This window comes from Pantherophis guttatus, chromosome 2, assembly GCF_059756535.1.
Source record: "Pantherophis guttatus breed Tessera chromosome 2, ASM5975653v1, whole genome shotgun sequence".
In the NCBI taxonomy this organism is placed as follows: domain Eukaryota; kingdom Metazoa; phylum Chordata; class Lepidosauria; order Squamata; family Colubridae; genus Pantherophis; species Pantherophis guttatus.
Genome location: NC_142064.1, coordinates 263760754 through 263786891, shown reverse-complemented (window position 1 = coordinate 263786891; position 26138 = coordinate 263760754). Strand labels below are relative to the sequence as shown.

Sequence of the window (26138 nt, the reverse complement as noted above, 5' to 3'; positions counted from 1 at the left end):
ACCATGTGATGAACATGTGGGTGCTGGGCAGGGACTTGGACTTTCCTTTGGGTGGGGAAAACCTGGAAACTTTCAGATTCGGGTTTTCCCAGATGTGCCAATATGACATCTCTAATAAAATGGAACTTTGAGGAACTTCAAGCCTCTGAGTCTTCTTTCGTTCGGGGTGTTACTCGGAACCCTGACATTGACTTTGCTTGTCAGAAGGTCACAAAATGGGATCACATGACTCCGGGACACAGCAAAGGTCATAAATATGAACATGATCACGGGGGATGCTATAAAGGTCGTAACCATGAAAAACGGTCATAAATCCTATTTTTCAGTGCTGTTGTAACTTTGAACGGTCACTAAGCAAACTTTTGTAAATCAAGGACTACCGGTAGCATAAGATCTCCTGCCATGGGCCAGGGGTTGGTCTAGAAGACCTCCAAGGTCCCTTCCAACTCCTTTACTCTATGTTCTATGTGGGAGTCAGAATCATGAGCAATGACACAGAATGCATCAGGACACTAATGAAACACAATGGTCGGTGGCTCAGGCAATGTCCTTCATCACATCAGAAATATACATTCTATCATCTTCTTTGCTGGAAAAAAGACATCTGGAATAGAACAAAAATCAAGATGTCAGTTAGAACTTGACAAATTCAAGGAAGATAGTGAGGGTACCTGTAATTATTTTTGTCGAGAAGGGGGCGCTGTAGCTTCCACCAGGTCTCTCTCCGTGCAACTCTATTTCATAATCCGTACCAGGGTGCAAATCCATTAAGTCGACACTTCTCTCTGTCCCTGGAATGCTGATTTTTTTGGGAGGTGCCCCAGATTTGGGATCCCTATAGTAGAGGGAAAACTTGTGGAAGAAATTGGGCGGGGCTGACCATGTCACACGGAGCTGGTTTGGAGAAACTTCAGTCACTTGTAGGTTCTTCAGTGGATCTTCGGGAGTTGAGGCAGGTGGGGAGATGGTTTGGATCTTGTCATTTGTTGGTGAACTTGGAGCTGAAGGAAAAGAGATTTGAGGTGAGGGAATCAGAATTTTTTTTTACTATTTTTATTATTAAAAAGTACAAACAAACATACAAACCACAACAAAACATACAAAACAAATAAACATAAATCAAATCTTTACATCTTCTTTTCAAGTTTATCGTATCGGTGATCTGTATTTATATTTATACCTTTTCTCTATTTTTTTCTACTGTATCTCTTGTATCTATATTCCTAATACATCCTCTCTTTATCTTTTCTTAATCTACATATTTAATTCACTATTTTCCTTAAATGGTACCTAATTTCTTATATATAATTTTTGTCTTCTTATTTATATCTTTATCTTTTTTCTTTCTTGCTCTCCAACCAGTCATACCATTTCTGCCATACTAGGTAATAGTCCTATTCCTCTTTTTCCTGTATTTCTTTTGTAAGTTTGTCCATTTCTGCACATTCCATAATTTTACTAATTATTTTATCTTCTGTTGGTGTATTGTTATTCTTCCAATTCTGGGCAGAATTGGATGCTGCCGTGCTGCCGTTAATATATGGATTCGTGCTGCCGTTAATATATGGATAATTAAATATTTTATTTCTTTTTCATATTGCCCTGTAATTATTCCTAATAAAAATGTTTCTGGCCTCATTTCAATTTTTTGGTGTATGATTTCCTCTATTTGTATTCTAATCATTTGCCAAAATTGTTTTGTTTTCTGACAAGACCACCACATATGGTAATAAGTTCCTTTTTGAAGCTTGCATTTCCAACATGTTGGGGAGGTGATCGGGAACATTCTTGCTAATTGAGCTGGCGGGAGGTGCCACCTATAGAACATTTTCTACATGTTCTCTTTGTAGGATACAGACATTGTTAGTTTATAATTTATATTCCATAATTTTTCCCATTTTTCCAATTCAATGTTACATCTGAAATTTTTCGCCCCAATTGTCATATTTTCTTTAACCACTTCTTCTTCTAATTTATATCTTAATAAGTCATTATAAATTTTTGTTATCAATTTATCATTTCCTTGTAAAATTTTGTCTAATTCATATGGCCCTTTTTGGAATCCAAATTGTACCGAATCTATCTTATACCTAGATTTTATTTGTAAATACGGCCACCAATCAATGTCTACCCATTTCTTTCAATTCTTGCCTTGATCTTAATTCCCCTTGGTTGTTTCATAGATCTTTATAAGTTTTCGTTTTATCAATGTCCATAGCGTTGGGGTAAATCTGTGCCTCCATAGTCGATAGCCATTCCGGTATTTTATCATAGTGTGTTTTTTTAATCTCCCGCCAGGTTTGAAACAGTGCTTCTCTAATGATATGTTGTTGGAAATATCCATTTTGTTTATCTTTTCCCTCCCACACAAATGCATGCCATCCTCTTTGTAAGTCAAAACCTTCTAATGTTAGTATTCTTTTATTTTTGAGTTCTATCCAGTCCTTAATCCAAATCAGTGATGTTGCTTTATAGTACATCTCCAAGTCCTGTGGTGCTAGTCCTCCTCTCTCTCTTGTGTCCTGTAGGTGCTTTATTTTGATCCTTGCTTTCTTCCCCTGCCAGATGTAGTTTGCAATCAGTTTGTTAAAGTCTTTGAAGAAATCCTTCCCCAGTTTTATCGGAATTACTTGAAACAGATATAAAATTCTAGGTAGTACGTTCATTTTAATCGAGGCAATCTTTCCAAGAAAGGATAGTTGTAACTTAGTCCAAATTTCTAAATCCTTTTTTATCTGTCTTGTCAGTTTAATGTAATTATCTTCTCTAATCGACGATACTTTATTGGTGAGCCATATTCCTAAGGATTTTACCTTCTTTGTCATTTGTATTCCCATTTTATCTTCTAGCTCCTTCTCTTGTTGGTTTGTAAGCTTTTTCGTTAAGGTTTTTTGTTTATTAATTTTAAGTCTGGCTACCCTCCCATATTCTTCTATTCTTGCTAATAATTTACTACTGTGGGAAACTGGGAGGGGAGCAAGGTGATTTTTTTGGGGGGGAGAGGTGCCCCAGATTTGGGGTCCCTATAGGTCTCTGTAGGTCTCTATGTTCTATGTGGGAGTCAGAATCATGAGCAATGACACAGAGTGTATCAGGACACAGATGAAACGCAATGGTCGGTGGGTTAGGCAATGTCCTTCATCACATCAGAAATATACATTCTATCATCTTCTTTGCTGGAAAAAGGACATCTGGAATAGAACAAAAATCAAGATGTCAGTTAGAACTTGACAAATTCAAGGAAGATAGTGAGGGTACCTGTAATTATTTTTGTTGAGAAGGGGGCGTTATAGCTTCCACCAGGTCTCTCTCCGTGCAACTCTATTTCATAATCCGTACCAGGGTGCAAATCCATTAAGTCGACACTTCTCTCTGTCCCTGGAATGCTGATTTTTTTGGGAGGTGCCCCAGATTTGGGGTCCCTATAGTAGAGGAAAAACTTGTGGAAGAAATCGGGCGGGGCTGACCATGTCACACGGAGCTGGTTTGGAGAAACTTTGGTCACTTGTAGGTTCTTCAGTGGATCTTCGGGAGTTGAGGTGGATGGGGAGATGGTTTGGATCTTGTCATTTGTTGGTGAACTTGGAGCTGAAGGAAAAGAGATTTGAGGTGAGGGAATCAGATTTTTTTTAAAAAAAGTTTCATCAACTTCCTCCCTTAGTTAGTCTGGCTAGCATATTTCTCTACTTTGTGGATTTTAGAGAAAGCACCTTAGTCCTAATGTCCCCTTTTGTCCTAATGTCCTAATTGTCCTAATCCTAATTGTCCTAATGTCCCCTTTTATTCATAACCATCCCATGTATTCATAATCATATCTATACATTTCATGTATTCGCAATCATGTTTATACTTTTATATGTAATCTTATATATGCTTGACAAATAAAATAAAATAAAATAAATAGTCAGAACTTAGAATCTATTCTATTCTATTCTATTCCATTCCATTCCATTCCATTCCATATTATTGTAATTTTAAGTGTGAGGTACTGATGCAAATATCATATATAGACAACATGCTGAACTTGGCTAGTCAGGTGAGTTGAGTTGTGCCTCATTTTATGACCTTTTTTTTTTACCACAGTTGTTAAATGAATCAATGCAGTTTTCAAGTTAGTAATATGGTTGTTAAGTGAATCTGGCTTTCCCATTGACTTTGCTTGTCAAGAGGTCGTAAAAGGTGACCAAATGACCCTGGGACACAGCAACCGTCATAAATACATTCCAGTTGCCTACCACCCAAATTTTGATCCCATGACCATGGGGAGACTGCAATGTTAAGTGTGAAAAATGGACATAAGGCTCTCTTTTCAGTGCTGTTGTAACTTCCAACAGTCACGAATGGAATGGTTGTAAGTCAAGGACTACCTGTATCTCTCTGTCTGTATGTGTGTCTGTCTTTTGATTGCAGTTTGAATCTTTGAGCCTTTGAAATGTGACAGTTTATTACATGGGAATCAGTAACGGGAAATCTCTAGAGTCACTCTGTGAGTGAGATGTTTGGTCTCTCTAAATTTGATAATAATAATATTATTATTATTATCAAAGTTATCAAAATAATAATAATATTATAATATTCCCGATCCTATACTAAATGAAAGAAAAATGCACAAAAATGTTGACATCTGGATTTCCGAAGCTCAATTGTTAATTACCGAAAAACTTCAACTGTTCTATCTCAAAATAAACTTAATTTCATAATTGTTTTCTGCAGTTAATATTGTAGAATTACCTATAGCACCTACATGTGTATTATTTTGAGCAGGTATTATTTTGAGCAGAGACTGGTTTTGTTTCAGGTATCCTATATAAATAGTCATGCTAAGGAGCTAAACTGTATAAAACATCCTATGCCAAAATAATGAGTCACTACGACAGTAAATAAGATGCCAAAATCAATAATTATGCATTCCCTAAAATATCTGTATTCAGCAAAACCAATTATAGGGAATATGTGGACAGTGAAATTAATGAAAAAGATAAACTGTTAAAATTAATCCATGAATTATTTTGAAGGTAGAAACTGAATTCTGTTATTTAGCTTTCAGGTTTTTATCCTTCCTTTTTTCCTTCTCTTAAGGAGGTTTTGGTGCCAATTTTTTTTCCTTGACATGGAAACTTTATCTAAGGATAAAGAACTTCAATTCAGAGCAAGGGCAGTGCTTCCTGAATCTCATAATGCCCAATTCTAAATACACAAACTTTTTGACATCTAGACAAGCCCATTTCCTCCACTATAGCAACTAGCTATTTTCTGAGGATGGGAGTATCTGCATAGATCATCCCGTTTTGCCCGGAAATGGCAATTGGGCCATTTTGGAGGGCCTCCGGTGGGGTGGGGAAGAGATGAAGGTCAAATGCACATAAAAAGGTTGTACAATGCATTATTGGAAATAGATTCAGAAACAGACTTAGTCAAGGATTGTATGATAAAATGGGCACAAAATGTAGGTGAACCAATAATGATGGAAACATGGGAAAAGATATGGGTTAGAAATGTAAGATTTACACAAGCACACAATTTAAGGGAGAATTTTTACAAAATGTTTTATAGATGGCATTTAGACCCAAAAAAACTAGCTTGTATGTATCCAAATTTACAACCCAAGTGTTGGCGATGTGAGTGTGAAGATGCTACATATTTTCATATATGGTGGACATGTAAAAAGATTAAGGCTTTTTGGATAAAAATATGGTGGATTATTCAAAATATTTTGAAGAAAAAAATTAAATTTACACCACAGTTTTTTCTGTTTGGAATAGTTACGGATTGTACTGTAATAGAGACTAAGCTGGTTTTGAACTTAATAACAGCTGCCAGGTTACTGGTGGCACAGTATTGGAAGAAGGAAGATCCACCTACTATTGAGGAATGGACATTAAAAGTTGTGCATTTGGCGGAAATGGCAAAAATTTCATCATACCTTAAAGACCATTCAAATGAGAGATATATATCGGAATGGAGAAAATGGATTGATTACATACAGAAGAAGTATCCAAATAAGAAGATTCATATAGCTTATGAATGAAATAATATTAAGTAGTTTATGTTTGTTTTTTCTGAGTTATAAGGAGTTAAGGACCTAGGGAGAATATGAAATGTAATAATTTGTTAGCACATTTTAGTTCTTGGTTTCTGAATGCTATACCCTGTGCTCGTTCTGGGAAGTCTAGGGAGGGGGGTGGGGGGAGGGAGGGGAAGGGAGGGTGGGAAGGGGAGGGGGGGTTGAGGGGGGAAGGGTGGGGGGGTGAAAATGTTTGTATTTTTCATAAAACTTTTCAATAAAAAAAAAAAAGAAGCCTTCTCTGGACCCGGCTGTTTTGGCAAACTACCGTCCGGTCTCCGACCTTCACTTTGTTGCGAAGGTTGTGGAGAGTGTGGTTGCGCGACAGCTCCCACAGTTCCTGGATGAAACCGTCTATCTAGATCCGTGCCAGTCCGGCTTCAGGCCTGGGTACAGCACGGAGATGGCATTGGTCGCATTGGTGGATGATCTCTGGAGGGCTCGGGACAGGGGTTGTTCCTCTGTTCTGGTCCTGTTAGACCTCTCAGCGGCTTTTGATACCATCGACCATGGTATCATGCTGCACCGGATGGAGGGATTGGGGGTGGGAGGCACCGTGCTGCGGTGGTTCTCCTCCTATCTCTCTGACCGGTCGCAGTCTGTGTTGGCAGGGGGGCAGAGGTCGACCTCGAGGCGCCTTGCTTGCGGGGTGCCGCAAGGGTCGGTCCTCTCACTGCTCCTGTTCAACATTTATGTGAAGCCGCTGGGTGAGATCATCTGTGGTTTTGGGGTGCGATGCCATCTGTACGCTGATGACACTCCGCTGTACATTTCCACCCCAGACCACCCCAATGATGCCCTCGAAGTGATGTCCCAGTGTCTGGAGGCCGTGCGGGTCTGGATGGGGAGGAACAGGCTTTGGCTCAACCCTTCCAAGACCGAGAGGCTGTGGATGCCGGGGTCCCAGTATAGCCAGCTGGTGCCATTGCTGGCTATTGGGGGCGAGTCACTGACCCCCACAGAGGGGGCTCGCAACTTGGGCGTCCTCCTGGACACACGGCTGTCTTTAGAAGAGCATATGACGGCCGTGGCCAGGGGCCTTTTTATCAGGTTCGCCTGATATGCCAGTTGAGCCCCTTTCTGGATCGGGACTCCTTGTGCACAGTAACTCATGCCTTGGTTACATCACGCCTGGACTACTGCAATGCTCTCTACGTGGGGCTCCCCCTGAGGAGCACCCGGAGGCTCCAGCTGGTGCAGAATGCGGCCGCGCGGGTGATTATGGGAGCGACATGGCGCTCCCACGTAACACCTCTCCTGCGCGAGCTGCATTGGCTCCCGGTGGTCTTCCGGGTGCGCTTTAAGGTGTTGGTTCTCATCTTTAAAGCGCTCCATGGCTTAGGGCCAGGGTATTTGCGAGACCGCCTGCTGCTACCGATAACCTCCCACCGGCCAATACGCTCTCACAGAGAGGGCCTCCTCGGGGTGCCGTCGGTCAGGCAATGTCGGCTGGCGGCCCCCAGGGGGTGAGCCTTCTCTGTGGGGGCACCCGCCCTGTGGAATGAGCTGCCTCCTGGAATACGATTGATCCCGGACCTCCGGACCTTCCGTAAAGCCCTGAAGATGTTTTTATTTCATCAAGCCGGCCTAGCCTAAATGGTTTTTAATTGGGATTTTAAATTTTATGGATTTGGGGTTTTAAATTGGGTAGCCAGTGATTTAATTCTTTTTAATTATCTTAACTTTTGCATTTGTATGTTTTTTAATTTTGGCTGTTCACCGCCCTGAGTCCCTTCTGGGAGAAGGGCGGTATACAAATTAAATAAATAAATAAATAAATAAATAAATGGCCACATGATCAAAAATTTGAATGCTTGGAACTGGCATGTATTTATGATGATTATAGCATCCCAAGGTCCTGTGATCCCCTTTTGTGAGCTTCTGACAAGCAAAGTCACTGGAGGAGTCAGATTCACTTAACAACCGTGTCACTAACTTAACAACTGCAGTGATTCACTTAACAACAGTGGCAAGAAAGGTCGTCAAATGGGGCGAAAATCTTACTTAACAACTGTCTCACTTGGCAACAGAAATCTTGGGCTCAGTTGGGGTCGTAAGTCAAGGACTACCTGTAGTGTGTTCATGAAAAAAAAAGCTCTGATGGAGGAAAAAGTTTATTTGGCCCCATTGCTCTTTGGGTGCTTCTAGATCTCCAAAGGGTCACTTTGAAGCTGAATCAAAACAGAATTGGGCCTTCTCACCCAGCAAATGAATCCTCCATCACTGCATGTTTTCAAGAAAAGCCTGGACAGCCATTGGTCCATAATACAGGTACTCCTTGACTTCCAACCACAATGGAGCCCAAAATTTCTCTTGTTAAGTGAGACATTGGTTATCTGAGTTTTGCCTCATTTTACGTCTTTTCTTGCCTCAGTGGTTAAGTGAGTCATTGCAGTTGTTAACTTAGTAACATGGTTGTGAAATGAATCTGTTTCTCCACTGACTGTCAGGCCTGGAAGCCCTCTTTTGCATTGGATCTTCAGGCCTGCCACATTTACTACTGTGGAAAACTGGGAGTGGGGATTGGATGGAGCAAGGTGATATACAGTCATAAGAACATTCCTTTCTCAGAGAGTCAAGGACATCTTGCCCTGCCTCTGGAGGGCTGGAACTGGGAGGCATCTCCAGTTGGGACGGTGCTTGATTGGTTCGTGTGATGGACTTGTGGGTGCTGGGCAGGGACTTGGACTTTCCTTTGGGTGGGGAAAACCTGGAAGCTTTCAGATTCGGGTTTTCCCAGATATGCCAATATGACATCTCTAATAAAACGGAACTTTGAGGAACTTCAAGCCTCGGAGTCTTCTTTCGTTGGGGGTGTTACTCAGAAGTTTGCTTGTCAGAAGGTCACAAAATGGGATCACGTGACTCCGGGACACAGCAAAGGTCATAAATATGAACCAGTTGCCAAGGGTCCAAATTTTGATCACATGATCATGGGGGATGCTAACTGTTGTAAGTCGAGGACTACCGGTAGCATAAGATCTCCTGCCATGGGCCAGGGGTTGGTCTAGAAGACCTCCAAGGTCCCTTCCAACTCCTTTACTCTATGTTCTATGTGGGAGTCAGAATCATGAGCAATGACACAGAGTGCATCAGGACACAGATGAAACGCAATGGTCGGTGGCTCAGGCAATGTCCTTCCATCACATCAGAAATATACATTCTATCATCATCTTTGCTGGAAAAAGGACATCTGGAATAGAACAAAAATCAAAATGTCAGTTAGAACTTGACGAATTCAAGGAAGATAGTGAGGGTACCTGTAATTATTTTTGTTGAGAAGGGGGCGTTATAGCTTCCACCAGGTCTCTCTCCGTGCAACTCTATTTCATAATCCGTACCAGGGTGCAAATCCATTAAGTCGACACTTCTCTCTGTCCCTGGAATGCTGATTTTTTGGGGAGGTGCCCCAGATTTGGGGTCCCTATAGTAGAGGGAAAACTTGTGGAAGAAATCGGGTGGGGCTGACCATGTCACACGGAGCTGGTTTGGAGAAACTTCGGTCACTTGTAGGTTCTTCAGTGGATCTTCGGGAGTTGAGGTGGATGGGAAGATGGTTTGGATCTTGTCATTTGTTGGTGAACTTGGAGCTGAAGGAAAAGAGATTTGAGGTGAGGGAATCAGATTTTTTTTTTAAAGTTTCATCAACTTCCTCCCTTAGTTTGTCTGGCTAGCATATTTCTCTACTTTGTGGATTTTACTTAAAGCACCTTAGTCCTAATATCCTAATGTCCCCTTTTGTCCTAATGTCCTAATTGTCCCTATTTTACATCGGTTTTGCCCAAACGTGACATTTTACTTCCAATTTTGGCAAAACTGCGCCCAATGTTTACTTAACGATCACCGCACAAATGGTAGTAACATCGAATTTGTCACGTGATGGATCCTCTTTACAACCGTCACAAATTATAACCGTGATAGGCAGACTCTATTGTGGTAGTAACTCATGGACTATCTGTCATCCATTTTATGGCTCACTGTGATAGTTCACTCAACACAGTGGGAGGTAGAAGCTGCCTGACAATATTGTGGGAATCAGCCCTAAGGTTCAGTTCAACAGAGAGGTATGCTAGCCAGACATGTATCAGAGCTGATCTTAGGTTCCCTTCATTTCGGAAAATAAAAACCTAGAAATCCCAGCTAAACGGCAAGACAGACACTTGGAGGTTGTGGTTTGGAGGTGTGAAGGTGGTGGCAACAGCAGCAGTGGCAACAATAGCAGAGCAACGACATAAACTGGCTTGACACTGAAAGCCAACATTGCTGGAACGGAAGCTGAAAAGAAAGTTTTCAGCCACATAAATATAACATCAAGGCAAGAACTGGAAGCCTGAAAGATTAAAGTGATTAAAAACACAAACAGACTTCACTTGAACAACTATCAGCACCTGACTGTGGCTGAAAAGAAAGCGAGTGGCGTGTTAAAAATTCAAATAACATATAAGACAGGAGATTCAAATAACATATAAGACCAGGACAATGCGCTACCCAAAGATAATTTTCAGCATGATTTCAACACCCACACGTGAATGTTTTGATGGTCTGATTTTGATCTCTTCAGTTTTGACAAACCCTGGCTTTCGCTTGTATCTATGTGAGCCAACATATTGAGAAATGTTTTGCCAAATTGTGTAAAACCTTTCAGTAAATCAGGAGAATATTGGACGTAAATTTATATATAACAGACAGGGGCTGCTGTGGGGTGATATTGAAGAAATTATTCTTTCTCAGGATCACTGTAAGGATAAAAATGGGAATGTCTTCAGAAGAAAGTCAGGTTTTAAATTATTAAGAAATAATTCAGTATATTTCAGTCACTTCTCTGTGTTCTCTAAGCTCTTTACATATGTTATCATCCACAATTCTAATAAAATCCTTCATGTGATTGTGTGGAAAAACATCCCATAGTTTGCAAGTAGACGTCAGAGGAACTCTGGACAACATAGAAAAGATGGATGGGAAACACTTTGGCTATAAGAAGTGGCGTGTAGCAAAACTAGAACAGATCAAACAAACTTTGGAGCAGCAAATAAAGGCGCATTTTGGCTTGGAGAAGAAATTAGCTGGTGGAGGTTGCGACGTCTGCGTGAAAGCAATATGGCGAAGAAGAAAGCCTTTCTTTTAAGGGAGGAAAATAGTCAGCAGCCTACCATCCAAGCAACTTTGGGAAGGACGTGAAAGCAACGTGTGATTACATATTTGGCCATGTGTGGGTGCTGCAGAAGCTCGACTTTGCAACAACACAAACAAGGCATGTGATGCGACTATTATAGGCAAAAGGAGAGAGAAAACTGCCATGGTGGACGGCTGGTACCTGTGGCAGTTATAAAGGAGTATGACTTAGAGGAATGTCCTTTCATGACACCATGAATTTCCATCAAGTAGGTTGTCCCAGGTGACAATCCGGTGATGGTCGCCGTGGAAGCATCCCCAGGGACCACCAACTCCTTTCTTTCTCCAGTCACCATGTTTCGGTAGCGGATGACCACATGGTCAGAGATCCCCCTCACGCTGTCCAAAGACACCTCAATGTGGTCTGGGGAGCTGGTCACCACCGTTGGCTTGGCATGGTCCGGACGGAGGTATCCATCTGAATAGACACTCTCTGCTTCGGTTATTGGGAATTCCCTTTTCAGAGGCAAGTTGCTGGTTTCTTGGACGAGACGTTCTTCAACCCTCTCTTGAAATTCGATGGGCTTCATCCGTTTGAGGTAGAGGTAGATGTCCCTGGCCACGCTCTGGATTGTCTGGTTGCCTCGGAGAGGGAAATTGATGGCTCGGAGGTAGCTCTCAAGCCGCTCTAGGAGGGTCCCGTTGTATGGGGACAGTTTGGATGAGATATTCTGGGTCATTCTCTTCAGGAAGTGCTCCTTAGTCAATAAGGTGGTGTTGGTGGGGCGGCGACGCGGATGTGGTTTAGTGCCTGGTTTCTTCTCTTCAGGCTCAGAAGAGGGAGTGTCTGGCTTTTTATGGGAAGAGGGGGGTGGTGTCAAGTAGTTGCGACTTGGTTGAATTGGAGCTGGTGCTGGTGGGATTGAAAATGCAGGAGGTTATGGCAAAGTACTCAGCGGGAACAAGTCATGGAGGTGAGATGTATGGCTATCGACTAGAAATACAGGTAGTCCTTGACTTACAACAGTTCGTTTAGTGTCAGTGTGTAATCTACAATGGCACTGAAAAAAAGGACTTACTTAGGACCATTTTTCACATTTATGACTGTTGCAACATCCCCATGGTCACGTGGTCAAAATGTAGACGCTTGGCAACTGACTCATATTTATGACAGTTGCAGTGTCCCGGGGTCATGTGATCATTTTTTGGGGTGACCTTCCAACAAGCAAAATCAATGGGGACGCCAGATTCGCTTAACAACTGGGTTACTAACTTAACAAGTGCCGTGATTCACTTAACAACGGTGGCAAGAAAGGCTGTAAAATGGGGCACAAATCACTTAACAACTGTCTCGTTTAGCAATAAGAAATTTTGGGCTCAACTGCGGCTGTAAGTCGAGGACTACCTGTATGCTAGCTATTTAACCTAGCTTTTTAATTTCCCCACCATTGGGCATTCAGAAAGTATTCAGACCCCCTTCACTTTTGTCAATTTTGTTATGCTGCAGACCAGGGGTGAAATCCAGCAGGTTCTGACAGGTTCTGGAAAACTGGTAGCGGAAATTTTGAGTAGTTCAGAGAATCGGCAAATACTACCTCTGGCTGACCCCAGAATGGGGTGGGAATGGAGATTTTGCATCATCCTTCCCCTGGAGTGGGGTGGGAATGGAAATTTTGCAGTATCCTTCTCCTACCATGCCCACCAAACCACACCCACCAAGCCACAGCACACCCACCAAGCCACGCCCACAGAACCAGTAGTAAAAAAAATTGGATTTCACCACTGCTGCAGACTGATTCTACAGTTGTTGAAATTCATTTTTCCCTCATTAATCTACATTCAGTAGTACCGCATCATGACAAAGTGAAAACAGAATTTTAGAAACGTCTGTACATTTATTAAAAAGAAAAAAAACTGAAATATCATATTGGCATAAGTATTCAGACCCCTTGCAACAACACGTGAAACTCAGATTCCTCCCATTTCTCTTGATCTTTGGTAGCATGTTTCTACACCTTGAAGGGAGTCCACCTGTGGTAAATTAAATCATTTGGATGTGATTTGGAAAGGCATTTCAATTTTTTTTTCTTTTTAATAAATTTACTGACATTTTTAAAATTCTGTTTTCACTTTGTCATGATGGGGTACTGAATGTAGATCAATGAAGGGGAAAAACGAAGTTCGACAACTGTAGAATCAGGCTGCAGCATAGCAAAATTGACAAAAGCGAAGGGGCTCTGAATACTTTCTGAATGCACTGTTTAGATTGGCACATCCCACTACAAAAGTTAGACTTGGTGACTTATCCATGCTGCCGATCCTGAATTTCCTCAAAGCTGCAATAAAAACAGATGGAGTTAGTGTTGGTCTTTTTATACATTGCATCCAGGAAACTCCCGTGGTCTGTTTTTCAGAGATCTGTGGATTACATAGAGGAAGTTCAAATAAAGAAAAGGCATTGCAATCATAACTGTTGAAGGAAGGGGAAAAAACGAAGACTTAAAAAAAGAGTAGAAAAAAGGTAATGTAACTATGAGGAAAGGCTTCCATGGTGAAAGAATGCAGAAACCCTTTTCACTAATCCTTTCACACTTATTTCTGGTCGTTTCAACACACCCTGCAATGCAAATAAAGCTTAAATGAGCCATTATTGACCAAACAATGGAAGAATGATTTTTCTAAGGATGCTGAACAATCTGGGCTGCTAATTTAGTTCACAGAACTATAAAACATAAATATCTTTGTGGGAAGCTGTGAAACTGAAGGCCAAAGATTCTAGGTTAGCCTAGAGAATCAAGGATCAAGGATGCTGTTACAGAAAAATTTGGGACAGAAAAATTGTACTCTGGAGAACAAATATTCTTAAAATTCTGCCCCAAATCAATATCGCTTAAAAGCAGTGTTTTTCAACCTTGGCAACTTTAAGATATGTGGGCTTCAACTCCCAGAATTCTTTAGCCAGTATGGCTGAGTGAGGAATTCTAGGAGTTGAAGTCCACACATTTGGACATCTATGATATTATATAATGTTGTGCCTTCCTCTGCCTTTTTAAGCCCTGGTATTGGTTATTTCTCATCACATGGTCACCAGATGGGGAGAACTCAACACATAGCTATCATTTGGGGTAGTATCTCTCCTGCACGAGCTGCACTGGCTCTCGGTGGTCTTCCGGGTGCGCTTCAAGGTGTTGGTGACCACCTTTAAAGCGCTCCATGGGTTAGGGCCGGGGTATTTACGAGACCGCCTTCTGCCACCAATAGTCTCCCACCGGCCAGTACGCTCGCACAGAGTGGGCCTCCTCAGGGTGCCGTCCGCCAGACAATGTCGGCTGGCGACCCCCAGGGAGAAAGCCTTCTCTGTGGTGGCGCCTACCCTCTGGAACAGCCTCCCCCCAGAGATACGTACAATAACAGACCTCCAGATTTTTCGTCGGGCCCTGAAAACCTATTTATTTCAACTAGCTGGGCTGGCTTGAGTTAAATTTTAAATTGATTTTAAATTGGGTTGTTTTAATTTACGGCCAAAATATTTAATTATTTTAAACTGTTTTTAAATTTTGTATGTTCTGTTTTTTACTTTGGCTGTTCACCGCCCTGAGTCCTGTTTGGAGAAGGGCGGTATAGAAATGGAAATAAATAAATAAATAAATAAATCTCTGAGGTGCTGGTCACTTCACATAAAGATCCAATTAGCCCAACATGCACGATTCAGTATTCTGTGCCCTAGATAGCAGCCCAGTTCATTTTCATTTTAGGTGTGGTCTTACTAAGGCTTTATAAAGTGGTATTAGTACCTCACTTGAACTTTATTGTATTCCTCTGTTAATGCAATTTAGGATTGCGCTGGCTTTTTTGGCTGCCGCTGCACGCTACTGACTCATATTTAAGTGCTAATGACCAAATAACTGCAAAGAATATAAATCCTTCCATTCCCCACCAGTCAGTCAAAACTGAAGAAGCTTCTTGAATGAGAAGCAAAATGTTTTCAAAGGGAAAAAAAAAAAACCAAGAAAATCCAGTTGCCTTTCAGAAAAAGCACCTTTGGGACAACCTAGATGATTGAGAATCTCGACAGACATTTCCAGACAAAAGGAAGTTCTAGAGCAATGATGGAGAACCTTTTTGGCACCGAGTGCCCAAACCAGAACATGTGTGCATTTGCGTGCATATGTGTGCACCAGAGTACCGGAAACCCAAAGACCAACTGGCTGGCACATGTATGCCTGTTTTTTGGCTATTTTTCCAGCCGTTTTCTGGCTGTTTTCCGGGCCGTTTTCTGGCCATTTTTGTCCCGAAGAAAGGCCCCAAAACAGGCCGGAAAACGGCCTCTTTTTTGGCCATTTTTCAGGCCGTTTTCAGGTGAAGACCAGCCGGCCAGTGCCGGAAACCAGAAGAGCAGCTGGTGACAGTGCGTGTGCCCACGGAGAGGACTCTGCGTGCCACCTCTGGCACGCATGCCATAGGTTCGCCATCACGGTTCTAGACCGAGGTAGTCAAGACACTAGTGATCTACCTGTGGTGCTGACCACAATGCTGGTGGCTCGGCTGTTCTCACCACTCTGACGGGCAACCAAGGTGATGCGGTATCGCGTTCTGCTCTCCAGGTCTTCCAGGGTGACCCGCTCAGGGGCTGCGGGCAGCTCTATACGTTTCATGGCTTGAACAGGTCGAGTGGAAACCAGAGGGATGTAGCTGAGGATGTAGCCATCAGGGCGGGAGGTAGGTGGTTCCCATTGCAAGGTCAAGGAGTTTCCTGACACTTGTGGTGACTGCAGACCAGTGGGAGGAGCCACTCCTGGGGAAAAGGAAGAGATACATGAAACACAAAATGTTGCAATGGGAGTGGGAATAAGGGTAGGGAACAACTGGAGGTGGAAAGAGATGGGCTTGTTAACGAAAGGAGTAAATAAGAGTAGGGGTACCACATCTGGCCTGTAAAATCAAAATGGTAGCAAAGAGCTAGAAAAAAAAATAGTATAGATATTTGCTGCCATCTAGTGGTCATCAAGACCCTTGTCTCAAAGGTGCTTTTTTCAAGAGGCAACTGGACTTTTTTATTTTGGTTTCCTTGAAGATGTTTCACTTCTCATCCAAGAAGCTTCTTCAGTTCTGACCAAACGATGCAGAATGGAAGGATTGATATTCCTTGCAGTTATCTGGTTGTTAGCACGCTTTCAGAGAGTCATTGAGGCCACTTGGAGGTTTACCTCAGGGTCACCTGAATAGCGCAAATAGGTGTGGAACCTTCTTGGAACCGCTGAAAGGACTGTGTTGCAAAAGCTTCCATTCTCCACCAGTCAGAACTGAAGAAGCTTCTTGGATAAGAAGCAAAACATCTTCAGGGAAAAACAAAGAAAGTCCAGTTGTCTTTTGAAAAAAAAAAACACATTTGGAACAAACATGACTTGGATGACTGAGAATCTCCACAGACATTACGACTCTTGCATCCCAGACTAGTTATTCCTAAACAAGGAATAACAGGAGCTGCAGCTATTTAATGCAAGTAAGGATCAAATGCAGAGAACATAATATAACAAACTGGGAGATATAAACCATTATTCAATAATGGCCTGATTTACCTCCTCTTAAATCCATTTTAATGCATTTTTCCCTCTTACTAATTTTATAGATGATTAGAACAGGTCCAATCAGGACCTTAATGAGGATGTTCACTCTTTTTATTTATTTATAATGATATTTGGAGAATAAAAATGGCGGGGGGAGAAATAGAAAGAAAGAGGAAGAAAAAAGAACACATTGAAATCTGGCAAAATCTAAAAATTGCATAAAGAATTTACAAAAAATGAGAGGGAAAAAAGCATTCTAGTATTACAGGAAAATCCTTGACTTACAACCAAATTTGGGGACCCCTTGCATCCTGGACATAAACTGTTTCAACTCCTACCCTCAAAATGATTCTATAGAGCAGTGGTCACCAACCTTTTTATCGCCGCGGCCCGCTGAGCACGCGCAGGGGTGGGGGCACGGCCCAGGAGCTTTTGCGCACGGCCCATTGCGCACGGCCCAGGAGCCTTTGCGCTGCAGCGTTCATGTCCCCCGGCCGCTGCGCGGCCCGGTGCCAGGTACTCCACGGCCTGGCACCGGTCCGCGGACCGGGGGTTGGGGACCACTGCTATAGAGCACTGCAGACCAGAACAATTAGACACAAGAACATTTTTTTCCCAAATGACATCACTGCTACACAAATAATTCCCTCAACACTGTCAAACTATTTACTAAGTCTGCACCGCTATTAATCTTCTCATTGTTCCTATCACCCATCTCCTCCCACTTATGACTGTATGACTGTAACCTTGTTGCTTGTATCCTTATGATTTATATTGACTGTTTCCTAAAATGATTTGATTGCTTATTTGTACCCTATGACTATCATTAAGTGTTGTACCCAGTGGTGGGTTGCCCCCGGTTCGCACCAGTTCTATAGAACCGATAGTAAAACCGGCGGGAGGCTCCGCCCACTGACCCTGACGTCATCAAAATGATGACGTCATTCTGCGCGTGTGGCCCTGTTGCGAACCAGTAGTAAAGGTAAGTAGAACCTACCCCTGGTTGTATCTTATGATTCTTGACGAATGTATCTTGTCTCTTTATGTACACCACGAGCATATGCACCAAGACAAATTCCTTGTGTGTTCAATCACACTTGGCCAATAAAGAATTCTATTCTATTCTATTCTACTGTATTTAGCATCCATTCAAATGACAATGGCACTGAGAGAAGTGATGTATGACCAGTCCTTGCATATATGACTGTCGCAGTGACCCCCCCTCCACAGTCATGTGATCATGATTCTGTCGCTTGGCAACCGGCGTGTAATTACACTGTTGCAGCATCCTGGGGAATCACGTGATTGCCACTTGCAATCTTCTCAGACAGCTTCTGACAAGCAAAATCAAAAGGTCAACTGGCTTTGCTTAACGACTGCATGATTCACTTAATGACCTGTACATTCGTATGCGGGACAACTGGTTCATGACGGTTGCAGTGATCCCCTTTTGTGGCCTTCTGACGAGCAAAGTCAATGGGGATGCCAGATTCACCTAACAACTGTGTTATTAATTTAACAGCTGCAGTGATTCACTTAACAAATATAGGCAGAAAAGTTGTAACGTGAGGCAAAATTCACTTAACGCATTTCTCACTTAACAACTCAATTGTGGTCATAAGTCGAGGTCTACCTATAATTCATAAATAAAATGGACTGCTTATGCATAAAGAGGCTGTATTGTGTAATTAACAAGGTGCCTGAAATATACCGGGCAAGCAATGATATTGTAGCAACTTCTGCTTTTTATCTAGTTACAAGCAAACGGCTGTTTTCCTGCTTGGGTAACCACATAAAGTATAAAAGCATGCTGAATAAATCGTTTTGGGTTCTTCCAGCTTTATGTGAGGACCCATTTTTGACCAGATCTGAATAAACGTGTGACTTAGAGAGAATAGACCAGACCTAGATTTCCTGCTTGACAAGAAGAACGGAATTTGCATGAACATGAACAGTTCAACGAGGGGGAAAACAATGGAGAATGCGGGAGACGGACAGAAATGGAGTCACGGCTTCAGACTACATACGCGTACGCACGGTCTGGGTGACAGGGGGTCCGTAGTGTTGCCCTTTTTCTACCCGAACGGTGACTGTGTATTCCTCCCCCGGCTTTAATCCTTTGTATTCAAAGAGCCTTTCGGTGCCAGACAGGTGAATGGATTCGCCCGCTCGAGGATCCTTCTGCAGGTTGGAAAAGAAAAAAGACAGAGTGCTACCACACAACATACAGATACTCGTGAGCAGGGGTGTCAAACTCGATTTCATGGAGGGCCGCATCAGGACTGTGTTTGACCTTGGGGAACCGGGGTGGGCGTGGCCAGGATGGGCGTGGCCAGCTCGACGTCACTCGTGTTGGGGGTTCCCGTGGTGGCTCGAGAGCTCTGCCAGTGCAAATGGGCTGCGATAACCTCCGGCAACTCTCTGTCAGTAAAAACGGTGCTCGGGAGAGCCTCACACGGCCTTCCCGAGCTCTGTTTTCGCTGGCAGAGGTACCGCAGGTCAGTCCTTTGCTGTTTCCAGGGCTCCCCACAGGCCAGATCTAAGCACCCTGTTTAGGGGACATATGCTGACTCTGTAAACAGCTTAGAGAACAGTAGTGGGTTGCTACCGGTTTGCCCTGGAGGCTCCGCCTACCTGTCCGGACGTCTCTGCGCATGTGCAGAAGCGGCGCGCCCAAATGCGCACCCACGCGCACCCATGATCAAACTGGTAGTGACCGAAATTGAATCCCACTACTGTTAGAGAGTGCTGTAAAGCACTGTGAGGTAGTATATATGTCTAAGTGCTATTCTTATTGCTATTGCTTCAGTAGCAGAGCGGTTATGAACTTTGCCTGACATGCAGAGCTGCTGATTCAAAAGCTGGCAGTGACGTTCCTGGAGCTACTCATTTACTGCTTCTGCCCCCTCTCCCCAATTCACTGATTAACTATTTCAGTGATGGCTAACCTTTTTGCCATCGCGTGCCAAAGGCAGGGGGAGCGTGGGGGGTGTCACGTGCGTGTGTGCTCACACCCATAATTATATGTGCCCCACCCCCTGCGCATGTGTGCATGACCCCCCGCGCTCCCCCCACTTTTGGCACAAGATGACATGGTGGGCCCAGTAGGCCCATTTTTTGCTCTCCCCATGCTCCAGAGCTTCTCTAGGAGCCTGAGGAGGGAAAAACGGCTTTCCCCATCCCGTGGAGGCCCTCTGGGGGCCGGAAACAGCCTATTTCCCTACTTCTGATGGGCCCAGAAGACGCAAAAATCAGCTGGCAGGCACGCCGGAGCTGAGCTCGTGTGCCCACCGATATGGCTCCGTGTGCCACCTGTGGCACGCATGCCATAGGTTTGCCATCACGGAACTATTTCATCATTTTGAGAGACAGGGATTTAACCCCAGTTTCAAAGAAGCCAAATGCATAAGGTTTTGTGGAGCCTCAATGTGGTTCTCTCAATTGATGCTTGTGCTATTTCCGCATTCACTACCCAGAATTCCACTGGAAGGTAAGCAGCCATAGGAACTTGATGAATGAATGAATGAATGAACGAACCTGAGACTGAGCTAAATCCATCCCTTCTGTATTTCAATGATGCATTGATCAAAAATTTAAAAATGCATTGGAAAAGTAGGTAGCTATTTTTAATGTACATTACTTGGTGATTCACATTGAAAAGGGCAGATCTGTGATCATGTACTAATGGTTGCCATCTTGACTCCTCCCTCCCTCCCTCTCTCCTACGCACATACACACACAGAGGATATTCCTGCCAATATGAAATTAAGTGCAACAAGCAAAGTAGAGAGCACAATTTGAGCGGACACAAGCTGTAAAATCATATTTTCATGCAGATCAGGAAAACACAAACAGAAAATGTGTTTGAGGAGAGCTGGGGCCACATAAAGGACCACAATTTCCAGCTGTGCCCTCCAGAAATGGACAGCCAGGCTGAGTGGAGTGGCCTTTAGTAGCCTAAAAAAAAATCCCAATCATTTTCTTATAGTAGGCACTACGATGAATAGAAATGAGTTCTGGCTGAACCCAGATATTGAGGAACTACAGCTACCAGCATTCTCCCTGGTCACACCGCCTGGGGCTGCTGGGAGTTATACATTTGGAAGGCAGCACAAGTTGGATTCTCCACTTCTGTTGCCCAAGCACATTGCCCCAAGGTGTATCTTGTTACCTTGGGTGCCACATGGATCTCATATCCGTCCACAGAAATTTCAGGGTAGTTCCACTCCAGGCGGAAAGAAGTTTCATCTCGATTTGAAACACGGACGCCAATGGATGGAATCTCTGTTTAGGCCAAGAAAAAAAAAATGGTGTGTGAACATAAGAGCAGAAACCAATATTGCTTGCTTTCTTATTTTATAGTCATCTCTTCAGAACTTTGCTTAAGATAAGGTTACCTTGAAGAGATTTTACTGTCTGAGGGGAGATAGTCAGTGAGCCTCTCCCCCCCAACCAAGGTGCACACCTCTATATTCCATACTAGTTCAAACACTAGATAACATGTGCAGTGGTGGGTTTCAAATTTTTTACTACCGGTTCTGTGGGTGTGGCTTGGTGGGCGTGGCATGGCATGAGTTGGTGGGAGTGGCTTGGTGGGCATGGCAGGGGAAGGATACTGTAAATTCTCCATTCCCACCCTACTCCGGGGGAAGGATACTTGAAAATCTCCATCCCTCCCCAATCCAGGGGAAGATTACTGCAAAATCCCCATTTCTTCCTGATCAGCTGGGACTTGGGAGGCAAAGAACAAATGGGGGCGGGGCCAGTCAGAATTTTTACTACCAGTTCTCCGAACTACTCAAAATTTCCGCTACCGGTTCTCCAGAACTGGTCAGAACCTGCTGAAACCCACCTCTGAACATGTGCCCTGTTGGGTCATTGTTTCAGAGATATTTCCTTATCTAAACAGAGAAACAGAATTACCATGAGTGGGCAAAAAAGCAATGGGTGTGGAAGCAACTTCTGATTTCCTGCCGGATTCCCCATTGACTTTCCTTGTAGGAAATTGACAGGGAGCATTAGAAATCTTCCTGCCTGCCTTATGGTTGCCAGGTGTCCACTATTTGAGCGGACAGTCCGTTTTTTTCACATTATGTTCACTATTTTTTTTCACAAAATAGTGGACATTTTTTTTATTCAAAAGCTTTATGATGAAATTAAAATGTAATTTAATATTTTACATATTATTATTATAATATATTTGATGTTTTGAATTTTAAGTAAAGTTTTGAAGTGATTATTTTAATATGTGTTAAAATGTTTGTAAGAAAATATATAATTTAATTGTAATTTTTTTTAATTTTTACTACTTAAACCCCCCCTCCCCCGCTTGTCCGCTATTTTTTGGAAGCAGACCTGGCAACCCTAGCCTGCCTTCCCTATCTCCATATTCCTCCCTCCTTTCCTACTTTCCTTCCAAGCAGGCTAGTAAGTGGCTGCTGCTGGATGGGGGAAGGAAGTGAGGGATTGTGAGAGTGGCTGGGAAACTGTCACAGAATGTTCAAAATGAGCATCACATGACTGCAGCAGAGGCCCAGCAGCACTAAAGTTCATCAGAGGAAGACTCAATCTGGAAATAAGAAGGAATGAGGGTGAAGGTTCATTCTCTGAGCTGGTGGGTTGGTTTCTGAATGTTTCGTTATCAAGCTAGGTAACATCTTCAACGGAGTTTAGGGGATGTCAGTGTTCTTCTGTTTTTAAGGGCTTCAGGTGTAGATGTCCCAAAGGTGCTTTTTCAAGAGGCAACTGGACTTTCTGGTTTTTCTTTGAAGACATTTCACTTTCATCCAAGAAGCTTCTTTAGCTCTGACAGGATAGTGGAGAATGGAAGGATTTATATTCCTTGCAGTTAGCTGGTCATTTGCATCCTTTTAAAGGGTTGTTTATTTATTTATTTATTGGTTCGATTTATATGCTGCCCTTCTCCAGAGACTCAGGGCGGCTTATCACGCATTAAGCAATAGCCTTCATACTTTTGTATATATCTGCTTAGTAGGACTTTTGGCCCCTCCTAAGCGGTGTTCTTTTTTATACAAAGTCAGCTTATTGCCTCCACAATCCGGGTCCTCATTTTACCTACCTTGGAAGGATTGAAGGCTGAGTCAACCTTGAGCCTGGTGAGATTTGAACTCGCAGTAATTGCAGGCAGCTGGCAGCTAAATGCTAATTAACAGCACTTTAGTCCGCTGCGCCACCAAGTCTCTTGGCTCTTCTTGTTGAAGCACTTGGAGGTTTATCTGTGTCCTTAGGGTCACCTGAGTAGTGCTCCTAGTTCCTGTAGTCTGCAATTTTCCTCTGGAAATCCATTCCTACCAGGGGTGAGTTCTACTTACCTTTACCACCGGTTCTCAGCGGGGCCGCACACGCGTGCTTGCTTCACTCACATGCGCATGCATGCGCAGAAGCGTTTTGATGATGTCGGGGTCGGTGGGTGGAGCCTCCCACTGGTTTTACTATCGGTTCTATAGAACCGGTGCAAACCGGGGTCAACCCACCACTGATTCCTACTCCCACACCATTCAAAGGATGATCATCCCAAATTGTATAACTAAAAGTCTGTAGAGATTCTCAGTCATCCAGGTCATGGTTGTCCCAAAGGTGCTGGGATGGAAAAAGGATGCAAATGACCAGCTGTCTGCAAGGAATATAAATCCTTCCATTCCCCGCTATCCTGTCAGAACTGAAGAAGCTTCTTGGATGAGAAGTGAAACGTCTTCAAAGGAAAAACAGGAAAGTCCAGTTGCCTCCTGAAAAAGCACCTTTGGGACAATCGTAACCTGGATGACTGAGAATCTCTACAGACTTTCAGGTGTGGATGTTACCTTGCCTGGTAAGGAAACATTGGGAAACCAACCCACAAGCTCGGAGAATGGATCTTCACCCTCATCCTACACCTGAGCTACAGATATTCACCACAGTTGCATAAGAAGGAATTTCCTGATAGTGAGAGAACGATTAATCAATGGAACAGCTTACCTCCCAGAGCTGTGTGTGCTCCATCCCTGGAGGTTTTCAAAAAAGATTGGACAGCCATTTTGTCCAGGAAGGTATAAGGACTCCTGCCTTGGGCAGGCGATTGGAGTACAAGACTTCCAAGGTCCCTTCCAACTCTATGATTTCATGACAACTTTTCCAAATTTCATTTCCTTGGGAGTTACGGCTCCCGGATTTTGGATGTATTCTTTAAGTTAGCCCATTTGGGGCATATGAGTTCAAAAATCATTGCCTTATGATGCACTTTAATTTACCAATTAAAGATTACGGGAGTGACAGTTTTAGTAGTATATAGATTTGTGCAAGAATATCCACAGCTCCTTTCTCTCTCTCTCTCTCTCTCTCTCTCTCTCTCTCTCTCTCTCTCTCTCTCTCTCGTTGCGAAAAATCACCTTGTCGTTTATTCATTTGGGAGACCAGCATTTCTCAACCTTGGCAACTTTTAAGATGTGTGGACTTCAACTCCCAGAATTCTCCAGCCAGCATACGTGAGGCAATTCAAAACACACATTAAGGGGACTTAACAGCTGAAGCAAAATAGCATTAAAAAGGTGCTGTTTTGAAGGAATTTTAAAACCCAAGGCTTGGAGAAAGAGTGATGTTTTTAATGCTCTTTTAAAGGCTGGTATAGTAAGGTTTGGCCCAGTTTGCTGTAACAGTTTTTCTGTTCAGGTAGTCCTTGACGTTGGGACAACAACTTCCACTTCTAAGCAATGTGATCATTGTGAGTCCTCACATGACTGCACCTGATTTTACAACATTTTTTTGCTACTGCAAATCCGGCTTCCCCCCATTGTCTTTGATTGTCGGAAACACATCTGGGAAGGTCACAAATTGTGATCATGTGAACATGGGTTGCCGCAACCATTATAAATATATGCCAGTTGCCAGCTGGGGTATTCTAGTTGGCTGGCTAGGGAATAAAGTTAAGTTACTAAAATTGTCACAGTTGAGAAACTCTGAGTTAGACCATAAAGGATGCAGGAAATGTCTCCTCCCAACCTATTTTCCAAATAGTTTAGCTTATTTTCCAACGCACCAGAAGACAAGACAGGAAACCATGAATGGAAACTAATCAAGGAGAGAAGCAACCTGGAATTAAGGAGAAATTTCCTAACAGTGGACAGGTTTGCCACCAGAAGTAGGTGCTTCATCACTGGAGGTTTTCAAGAGAAGACTGGACAGCCACTTATCTGAAATGGTATAAGGTCTCCTGCTTGAGCAAGGGGTTGGACTAGAAGACCTCCAATGTCCCTTCCACTCTATTCTGATTGATTGTTTAAACCTTTGTGCCTACCTATTGAACAGTCATCGCCCGAATAGCCACTGTTGCACACGCATGTTCCATTCTGACATTCTCCGTGGCCACTGCAGTGCTCTGGACATGCCAGCTGACCGCAGTCGGGGCCGGTGTAGTCTGGATGGCAGGAACACACCCCTCCCTGAAGACAGTGGCCTCTCTGGTTACAATCATTGGGGCAAGTCTTAGTGCCGCAGGCTGGCCCGATGAAGCCTGGCTCGCACACGCAGCGTCCATTACGACATTCTCCACGCCTGTTGCAGTTGCTAGGGCAAGCTCGGCTTGCACAATCTGCACCGCTGTAACCTGGGTTGCACACGCACCGTCCTGAGATGCATTGGCCGTGTCCGTGGCAGTTCTGGGGACAAACTGGGTCGGAGCAGGAGGGGCCCATATATCCTGGGAAACAGGTGCAGCGGCCATCCACACAGCGCCCTTGGTCATTGCAGTCGTCGGGGCAAGAGGGTGGCTCTTCGCAGCTGACCCCCGAGTAGCCAGGCTGGCATTGGCAGTGCCCGTTGAGGCATCTGCCACGCTCTGGGCCACCGCAGCCTCCTGAGCAGACCGGCTCAGCACAGGTGGGACCGCCCCAACCCGACTCACATTCGCACAGGCAACGAGAGAGGTCGAAGGATCCGTGATGCGAACATAACGTACGAATGTCTGTTTGGCCTAGGGGAGAGAGGGAGAGAGAGAGAGAAAGATAAGGAGGTTGAGGGAGGGATTGCTTAAAAGAGCACCTGTAAATCGCTTAATTATTGCATTTATAGCCAAGGAAGGAAGTCCGTGAGCTCAGTTGCCTTTTTTACCTTTAGTAGTGAGACTGAATGAAAATAAAACTCAGATCTTCTAAAGGCTGGTTTTCACAAAGTTATTTGAAGGGAGCGAGGGAAGGAAGATGGAGGGAAGAAAGGAAGGAGGAAGGGAGGGGGTAAGAAAAGAAAAAAGGAGGGAGGGAGGAAAGCAGGAAGCAAGAAAGAAAGAAGGGAGGAGGAGGGAAGGTGGGAACAAAGGAGAGGGAGGGAGGAAGAGAGAGAGAAGGAAAAAAGGAGCAAGGCAGGGAGCAAGAAAGAAAGGAGGGAAGAAAGGAAGGAGGAAGGAA

General features: G+C 43.6%; 1 protein-coding gene across 3 annotated transcripts in view; it reads right to left on the bottom strand.

The window, feature by feature from the left end:
• The window catches only part of LOC117663214 (tenascin-X-like), a 135986-nt gene that overhangs the window by 77772 nt on the left and 32076 nt on the right, over positions 1-26138 (bottom strand). For all 3 annotated transcript variants that reach the window (XM_060688297.2, XM_087883979.1, XM_087883978.1), the window contains exons 3-10: positions 25034-25708; positions 20915-21027; positions 18771-18924; positions 15690-15971; positions 11379-12089; positions 9325-9654; positions 3259-3588; positions 672-1001 (exon numbers count right to left, since the gene is read on the bottom strand). In XM_060688297.2, coding sequence (XP_060544280.2) covers positions 672-1001; positions 3259-3588; positions 9325-9654; positions 11379-12089; positions 15690-15971; positions 18771-18924; positions 20915-21027; positions 25034-25708 — 2925 coding nt within the window. The remainder of the gene's footprint in view (positions 1-671; positions 1002-3258; positions 3589-9324; positions 9655-11378; positions 12090-15689; positions 15972-18770; positions 18925-20914; positions 21028-25033; positions 25709-26138) is intronic.